At 35.9% G+C, this 9,973-nt stretch overlaps 1 protein-coding gene across 1 annotated transcript; it reads left to right on the forward strand.

Moving 5' to 3' along the window:
- Nucleotides 1-259: 259 nt before the first annotated feature.
- On the forward strand, nt 260-4,788 carry LOC134231879 (fibroleukin-like). Its single transcript, XM_062713845.1, has 5 exons — nt 260-371; nt 1,045-1,141; nt 1,464-1,631; nt 3,339-3,592; nt 4,721-4,788. Exons 1-4 carry the CDS (start codon nt 345-347, stop codon nt 3,590-3,592), a joined length of 546 nt encoding a protein of 181 aa, XP_062569829.1. The 5' UTR covers nt 260-344; the 3' UTR covers nt 4,721-4,788.
- The last annotated feature ends 5,185 nt before the right edge of the window (nt 4,789-9,973 follow it).

Genomic DNA, 9,973 nt, shown 5'->3' on the forward strand with positions numbered 1-9,973 from the left:
TCCTGTATACACCTGTGTATCTACTTCTTAGTTACTGTATATACCTGTGTATCTACTCCTTAGTTCCTGTATACACCTTTGTACCTACTTCTTAGTTCCTGTATTAACCGGTATCTGTGTTCGCAAATGCTCACAAATATTTTTACCTCTTAGTTCGTGTATCATCATGCATTTGTTAAATGTGTAATCACAAACATAAAGATGAATGGCAGCAGAGTGTTTTTCCGTTTCAGATCTTCCCCTTGGATTGTGAGGACATTCGTCATAATGGTCACCATGGTTCAGGAGTTTATGTAATATATCCCTTTGGTGTGAACTGTCGCCCTGTCCGTGTGTACTGCGACATGAAAACTCGGGGCGGAGGATGGACGGTATGTTATTTATTTAGAAACTGTTAACTAGATTCATTGATTTTGTGGTCCAATACCTTAGTGTGAAACCTGTGGTCCAATAGCTAAGTGTGAAACCTGTGGTCCAATAGCTAAGTGTGAAACCTGTAATCCAATAGCTAAGTGTGAAACCTGTGGTCCAATAGCTAAGTGTAAAACCTGTGGTCCAATAGGTACGTGTGAAACTTGTGGTCCAATACCTTAGTGTGAAACCTGTGGTCCAATAGCTAGGTGTGATACCTTTGGTCCAATAGCTAAGTGTGAAACTTGTGGTCTAATAGCTAAGTGTGAAACCTGTGGTCCAATAACAAAGTGTGAAACTTGTGGTCCAATAGGTAACTGTGATACCTTTGGTCCAATACCTAAGAGTGAAACCTGTGGTCTAATAGCTAAGTGTGATACCTGTAGTCCAATAGGTAACTGTGATATCTGTGGTCCAAATAAGGATTGAATTCATATTTTGGGATGTTTTCAGTCCTATTACACACCTGACCGTGCCAACAAATTGAATACCGCGCTTACGCGCGATATGATAATTTGTCGGCACGGCCAGGTGTGTTATTTTGTTGACGGAAGAATAGACAGTTAGAGTGATTATTAAACGACACGGAAAAATTCTTTTAGGACGTTAATCATGTATGTTTATCTTTTCAAGGCCATTCAAAAACGAATAGACGGGTCTGTGTCCTTTGAAAGGAATTGGGCTGACTATGAGGATGGTTTTGGTGTACCAGAGCGGGACGTTTGGATAGGTAACTTCGAATCTTTTATGCGCTGCAGATTTTTATAAATGAAATTTGTAATGCTTTTTTTCAGATTTGACATCAAAGTTTGATATAATTTTTAAACAAGATTATACAAATTCAACAATTCTCATTAACCGCTTGTAACTTAACTTTACAATTAATTTAAGAAAAGAACAAATGCTTACTTTATAAGACTGATTTTTTTAATATAATTCAATATCTACATATGAAACGTAGTAAAGGATAAGTTATGGAACATAAAGCGTTCGAGTATTACATACTCCTTCTCTTGACAAATTAAACAATTACAAAAATTCAATTTAAACAGGAAATGAGGCCATCCATCAACTGACAAAGGGAAAGAACTCCTCCCTCTACATCTCCATCACACTTGTGAATGGTACAACACTGTACCAGTTGTACAATCAATTCTCCATTTCTGATGAGGCAGACAAGTATCAACTATTTCTCGCCGAACCTGCTACGGGAACTTTAGGTAGGTGAAAAGTGGAACGTGTACTTAACAAACCAAAGAGAGAGAGAGAGAGAGAGAGAGAGAGAGAGAGAGAGAGAGAGAGAGAGAGAGAGAGAGGAAAGAGAGTGGAAAATAAATACAAACAATGGTCTATATTAAAACCGGTTTACATTTCACAGTGTCTTAAATATTACCGGTATGTTGAAAAGAAAAAAATCAAAAGTAACAAATATAAATAGCATTAATTAAACAACTGAGTTCACTTACTGAGTTTCCCCTGTGGGATAAGGAGGTTAAGCTAGTACACATCCAGGAAAACTCATCCCTATCCCTATCTAAATTTGGAAGAAACCAGCTCAAGAAAAACGTAATTTGTGCGTCTCTTAAAGTGCCGAGTCATTACACAAGCAATACAAAAACTTATCAGCGATTCAAGTTACAGCTACGTATGATGCATCGTGTTTGTTAATATTTATCGAACCACAAATACATGTGTAACACATCGAGCAGTCAATACCTCAAAGTGTTCATTATTTATAGGAAAACATATTCGCTCGGCTAGTCACAGTCCGTGATCTCGAATCATTTGCTTACGCTATCCACATAATCATTCTGGGACAATCACTGGTTTCTTCCATCAATTTGTCTTGTAACAGGGTCCCTTCATGTCCTTCTCTTTTGTAGACTTATACGTATTCCACTTGAAAAACGTCAGTCAGCATTTGACTCAATTATAAATTGTATTTGCTGACAAGGTCAGGTCACTTTATCCACCACAGAACATACGAAATGAGGATATTAAAAGAGACTGCTGAAATTTTTGTTTCATCAAATTGTTTGTGAATGATTTACTTCGTTTTAGAATATGCTCTTGCGTCTAAAATAAACTGAGGTATATAACATCCGTATAATGTAATATTACATAAGTAAGGGAAGTTAAAGATAGAGCTTAGTTCAAGCAGGGGGTATTATCTAATACAAGGAGCTTGTTGACTTAAATCTTGGTTAGTGTGTCATACGTTCAATGTTGTTTATACCCCCGCTTGAAAAGCGGCAGTGTATATACTGTAAACCAACTACTGTATACAGGGTTATTTTCACTCCGTGTTATTTTCGCCATTTTGAACTTGTGAACAATTTTGCCCCGTTTTAAATTCGCCAAAAGGAGAGAGCGAAAGGGGTGAAAATAAAACGGGAGCGAAAATTTCCCCTGCATACATAATTATTCGGGTCATATTTTGTTCGCGATTCGTCAGCAAAAAATCAATTCGCAACGATTGAATTTCTGCGACTGATCAAACATTTTCTACAAATGCTTAGCAAAATGAATGGTTCGCGGCGTTTAATATTCGCAAATTAAAAAAGATCGCACCACTCAAGGATATTTCTCGCACGTGAATAAAAATTGGTTCACAGTACTAGTCGGGATGTCTGTCTGTAAAGCTTTGAGGTACCCATCTCTTTTCCGCAGACTCCTCCACCGAATGAAATTTTATGAAAATTTCACAGAATCATAACTACACACTGCCATTGCGCACCTCCTTTTTTACTTTTTGAGGACACATATTTTTGGGTGTCCTTTTATATTCTATAGTTACTTCTCTTTTTCCGTCCGACTTGTTTACGTGAATAAGCAAAACATGCATTTTGCCATGATTATCTTATGGGAGTCGTGGGTACTAAGTATCACTAAGTGAGGCTCACATAACCTCTTTTTTTATTCTATAGGGGACTCAATGTATAAAACGAGGAGGTCTTCTGCTGATCTGTCAGGGATGGCTTTCAGCACCCCAGACAGAAAAAATGACAGATGTGGTTATGACTGTGCTTCTTACTGGCGATTAGGGTGGTGGATGAATTGCTGCTACGACGCCTGTCTCAACGGTCTCTGGTCTGTGACAGGCTGGTCGGACCCCTGGTATCCTCTTATAACATCCGGGACATCTGTGGCAGGGACGATGATGCTGATAAGACGTCACTAGGTAAACATTAAACAACAGTCATTATTTATAAGTTCAGTATTTTTGAATACAACAAAGGCGGTTCTAGGGCCAGCGCCCTCCCTTCTGAATTTCTTATTTGAGATTGTGCTTGTACTATCCTAAAATCGAAGAAGAAAATTATCTGTTAGAATCGCCCCCATTTTCAAGAAGTTTGTCCCTGGATCCCCACTAAGGCTTTGCCCTGGACCCACAAGGGGCTTCTATGCAACCTTAAGACCCCGACCTTCTACCGTGTCCTCCTGTTTGAAATTCCTCCCAGTATTTATAATATTACTAAGTACAGATTAAATTATTTATATTATTCTTAACGAGGCCGAGTCTAATTATTTCTGCCCTAGGGATTTTGATAATTTTTTGATTATTTATTTTTACTGTTATATTTATTGTTTTAGGATTAAAAAAGCGAATGTTTACCACCCCGTTTTCTTAGTGGGCCATCTTACATGTTGTCAAACTTTACTATTGGACCCTATGGGAATTTGTTGGAAAATCGCCAAATTATTACATTTTTTCAATATTTTTTGTACTTCTGCCCTAGGGATTTCTTTTTAATTCAAGTAAATGAAAGTAAATGTTAAAAAATGTCACCAAATTATGAAATTTCAAAAAAATTCACCATCTCGATTGGTCTTGGTCGAAGCCAAATACCTCTAAAATTTGCCATATTACGGTAAAAATACGTATCTATGGTGTCGTTGTAAGAGCCATTTCAACGTTATTTTTCCAATAATTGTCGTAAAATCACATTTTCAGATCAGTAGGAGTTACAAATAATGTTAGTTTTATATTAAAATTAAAATAATTAATGACTGCATGAAATTAAAAAGCTGCGCAAAGTGATGCGCACTCGAATTAGACTCAGCCTCGTTAAGTAGAGTATCTATACATTCATATTACTCATTATTCCATATTTATGCATAATTTTTTTTTGTATTAAGTACTTATCTACATTTAAATGATGTCCTTTAACATTAAATATCATTAAATATCATTTTGTGAGCTTGGAATTAAACAATTTTTAAAAGGATGAAAAATAAACATGTTTGTTTATGATTATTTTTTTTCTAAAATGTATAAATTTTTATTTTTTAGTTTGTTCATGCTCAGCAAATTCGGATTAAAAGAAGAAACCAACATTTCGGGGCCCCGTGAACGATTGAAGACACGTTTCTTCTAGAAGATGCACTTTTCCCTTTGTAATAAGCATTGCCTTCCTTTAACTTTGGTTGGATTTTGAGACACGTAGTATGCATTTTGAAAGTAGGATGTGGAGTTGGACAGATATTCACTGAATGGCAAAAAAAAAATATGAAGACGCCTTTTAAAACCAGAAGTCTCTGTCGAGACTGAAGCTCTACTGGTTTGAACTTATAGCAAAGGAAGAGAAAAGTACTTAAGCAGCTGGGATTTGAAACTTTACAACAGCAATAAATAGAATAATGATCGTTGATAAAGTCAATTTATGTTCTTAGTGTAGTCTACTTGTGTGCCAAGTTATATTGAAATCAGACCAAAACTGTAGGAGGAGTAGCATTTTGAAACAATTTTACAGATATTTCTATTTTTAGTAACCACGGCAACACCGTTCATCAAAATCAAAAACTGATATATGAAATTATGTAGCTTAGTGTAGTCTACTAGTGTGCCAAGTTATACTGAAATCAGACCAAAACTGTGGGAGAAGTAGCATTTTGAAAGAATTTCACAGAAATTTCTATTTTTAGTAACCACGGCAACATAGTTCATCGAAATCAAAAACCGATATACAGAATTATGTATCTTAGTGTATTCTACTTGTGTGCCAAGTTATACTGAAATCAGATTAAAACTGTAGAAGTAGCGTTTTGAAAGAATTTCACAAAAATTTCTATTTTCAGTAACCATGGCAACACCGTTCATCGAAATAAAAAACCGATACACAGAATTATGTATCTTAGTGTATTCTACTTGTGTGCCAAGTTATACTGAAATCAGATCAAAACTGTGGGAGGAGTAGCATTTTGAAAGAATTTCACAGAAATTTCTATTTTTAGTAACCATGGCAACACCGTTCATCGAAATCAAAAACCGATATATAGAATTATGTATCTTAGTGTATTCTACTTGTGTGCTAAGTTATACTGAAATCAGACCAAAACTGTGGGAGGAGTAGCATTTTGAAAGAATTTCACAGAAATTTCTATTTTTAGTAACCATGGCAACACCGTTCATCGAAATCAAAAACCGATATATAGAATTATGTATCTTAGTGTATTCTACTTGTGTGCTAAGTTATACTGAAATCAGACCAAAACTGTGGGAGGAGTAGCATTTTGAAAGTATTTCACAGAAATTTCTATTTTTAGTAACCATGGCAACACCGTTCATCGAAATTAAAAACCGATACACAGAATTATGTATCTTAGTGTATTCTACTTGTGTGCCAAGTTATATTGAAATTAGACCAAAACTGTAGGAGGAGTAGCATTTTGAAAAATTGTTTACAGACAGACGGACAGACGGACAGACAGACAGACAGACGGACGGACGCCGGACGCATTACTATCGCATAAGCTCTTCTGGTCTCTGACCAGTAGAGCTAAAAATTGGAAATTGTCCAATATCAAAAGATTAGAGGAAAGGAGTGAGTTCTGAACTTTTAAGAAGCATGAAATTTAAAAGAATGGCAAGAGAATATGGGGTGGGGATTACACTATATTAAAAAAAATGGAAAGGAGGGGATATTTTTTTTAAATTAGAAATAAGCAGTAAAACGTATTGGTTGAAAAAAAGATGTGAATTTTCTCCTCATTATTACAATATAGATTACTTTGTATTTTCAACATTGAGTGATTTTTGCTTATGCTGTGCAGTGTTGTAAATAAACTGTAAACTTAAAATATATTTTGTTGTTTTCAAATACTAAAGGATGTATAAACAGAAATAGCTGCAAACCTGTAGTTTTCTTGATCTGACATAAATCAACACTTTTAGGTCAAAATAGGCTTTGACCTATAGGGCAGATATTTGTCCAGTCTTTAGAAAAAGCTTATCGTTACCCGTTCCAGTCGCTGACTTTAGGCTACATGCGTGTAATGTTTGTTTCTCATGTATTGCTTTAGTTCTGAATGCATTCAATTTCCAGAGGGATAATCTGTATTTACTCTGCAGTATCTCTCGTCATAAGTACAATGAAGGCAAATGTCTCATAAAATATAGAGATTTCTGAAAGTGAACTTAATAAATTATATGTATCTTTGTAAGAATTGAAGATACTATGTGGGCCCAAAATGAAATCTCTATATCGTGTGAATTGATATTGGCTTTATCCAACGAGTTGAAATGGTGTATATATTCGCGAGGCTTGCCGAGGGGGTAGTGGCCAACTTTTCTCTTTTCTACATCCAAGTTAATTTCAATACCATTTCTTTTTCATCACTATACTATGGTAAAAAGTGGGGGGGGGGGCAACCGGGCCGCAACCCTCCTTTCAATTAACATTTTCTATAGTTAAGGTAATGATGGGGGAAAAAGTGGGGGGGGGGCACCCCCCCCCCCCCCCCACACTGTTGCTACGTCCCTGCTTGATAAAATAAGACACTTTTTTGACATACTCTTTTTCTTGCTTTTAACGACATAATTGTTCATTACTTTTCATTTTGTAACGGCAAGAAGTTTACAAATAAAAGTTTCAGTCGAAGCCAAGGATCGTGTCAAAAACCGGAAGTGCTATTGATAAAGCATCTTCCCGTGAATAAAACATAGGTTAATCCAACGGGGTGTATCATCCATACGTAAGAAATAAGTCAGAAGTAATTGATGATATATTCATTATCGAACAGATCTACATGTAACGTTCGTCAGAGATTTTGATAAACCTCATAAAGAAAAAACAATACTATCGCCTTTTTTCCATAAATCGATCAAATATACCAATCTCAGAAAACCTTTTTGGAGCGCCTAGAGTGAGTAAAATGATTAATTTTAGCTCACCTGAGCCGAGGGCTCAGTTGTGCTTTTCTGATCACATTTTGTCCGTCAACTGTTTGTCCGTCAACTTTTCACATGTTCGACTTCTTCTCAAGAACCAATAGGCCAAATTTAGGCAAATTTTGTACAAAGCAACTTTGCGTAAAGGGGAGTTAACTTGTAAAAATGAAGGGCAAAGTTCCCTTCCAAAAAATAAAGTGAAGTTATTCAAAAATCTTCTTCTCCAAAACCACTGGGCCTGGAAAGCTGAATCCTACGTGGAAGCATTCTTGGGTAGCGTAGATGACCCCCGGGGGTAGGGCGGGGTCACAATAGGGAATCAAGGTTTTACATAAAAATATATACAACTAGAGCAAAGCTCGTTGCAAAGCAACGAGTAGGTCTTCCGTCCTGTTTGACCGGAAGTAGCTTTCATTTTTAACAAATATGAGAAATAACGCCCTAAAATGCTTTGAATCCTCTAGAGCTATGTTAATTAATGCAAAAATAAGCCATTTTTTGTTACTTCCGGTTTGACTGGAAGTGACGACGATGCACGGAAAATTAATTTTTAAGCTTCCAGAGACATATTTTACCCTAAAACGTGTTAAAAACGGCAAAAATATGCGTTTTCCGACTACTTCCGGTTTGACCGGAAGTGACGACGATGGACGTAAATTGACGACTTTATTTGATTAAGCTTGACATTTTTAACAACTTTGCTTCTTTAATGTATAAAAAATTCTCAATACTTTTTGAGATATCTGGAAAAAACTTTTGGCCCCTCTAGATCCTTTAATTTAGGGGTCAACCCTTTTCCCGACATATCTTTTGAAAGATCTTCTAATTCTGCACAAATTATGTTCTATATATTTTAACAAAATATTTTTAGTTTAGAAGATAAAAAGCAAAATATGAGTAATTTTTGGTTCTTTTAAGCGTTCTAATTTTTGACCCCTATATAGCGCCATTTTGAATAGAGAAATCGAAAAACAAAAACCGATGTGCACAACTTCAATTCTTCTATTATCTAAAATCAGTAGAATTTCTGCTCCAGCTTTAGCCGTCTCTGAGCCTTTGTCTGGAAACGAAAGCCTATAAATGTTCGTTTAAAGGGAAATAACTCAAAACCGAAAGTGGCTTTTTGAAATTTTAGTCAGCATTCTGATAGAGTTTATTAACGTCTATAACCTCTGAAAATTTGAGCGAAATCCTTTGAGAAATGAGTGAGATATGAGGCCTCAAAGTTGCAGTCTAGGAAGCAGAAGAAAAAAAAAAGAATAATAATCTTTACCAACAGAATCAGTAGAAGGTCTTCCGTTGGAAACGGAAGACCTTAATAATCTGTAAAAATCTTCTTCTCAGAAACCACTAGGCCAGAAAAGCTGAAACTTATGTTGAAGCATTCTTGGTAGTGTAGATTTTAAACTGTTAAAATCATTACCCCCGGGGGTAGGTCGGGGCCATAATAGGGAATCAAAGTTTTACATATAATTATTTAGGAAAAATCTTTTAAAATCTTCTTAAAAACCACTGAGTCAGGCATGCTGAAACTTATGTAGAAGCATTCTAGGGTAGTGAAGATTCTAAAGTATTAAAACCATGAAGGGGAGGGGGTAGGGGGGCACGATAGGTATAACAATAGGGGAAATCTTGTAAAGAACTGCATCACCCAAGTTACTCAGGTGAGGGATGTGGCCCATGCGCCTCTTGTTTTTTCAGTTGTAAAATAGAAAGGTGGTACATGTAGTCACTAGGCATATTAGACAGATTTTTGAGAACAACATTCATATCCCAGGAAAAACATACTCGTATACAGGTTGCGGTGGGTCTTTTATTAATATTCCCTTAAACAGCTCACAACAGGGACCTGTCCTACAGAAATCCCATTAAATTGCAGTAACACTTAGGAAATTACCGACCGATGAACATTGATTGTTCGGTATTTATAGCCCTGATAAAAGATCCAAGCTAAAAAATCTAGAACAAAGGCCAACGGGGCTAAAAAGGGATCAATTGACCGCTCCAAAACCAGCTATTCCAAATCGACTAGGTAATGTCGTAAGCAGATTTTATGCCTGGTCTCCATTCATAGTCCTCCGACACTATAAAGAGTGTAAACATATTAGATACTATACAGATAGTTAATATATTAGGTAAAAACGACAACAAGTATGCTTTAAAAATGGACAGAAAATTAGTCACGTCAGCCATCCGAACGGAACCTCTCATCATAAAATTATGTTCTAATATGGTTGAAACGACGTCAGCGACAAAACATATATTCAAGCAATTTGTTATTATAAGAATACATTTAGTTCATTAATTTAAAATAGGTTTATACACTTTTTGAAAGAAGTGCATAATTTCGAATACACTACAGTTGAATAAGAAGTGGGAAAAACACTATTT

This window comes from Saccostrea cucullata, unplaced genomic scaffold (assembly GCF_032062105.1).
Source record: "Saccostrea cucullata isolate Sc308-1 unplaced genomic scaffold, CSIRO_AGI_Scuc_v1 ctg1342, whole genome shotgun sequence".
Classification (NCBI taxonomy): Eukaryota; Metazoa; Mollusca; class Bivalvia; order Ostreida; family Ostreidae; genus Saccostrea; species Saccostrea cuccullata.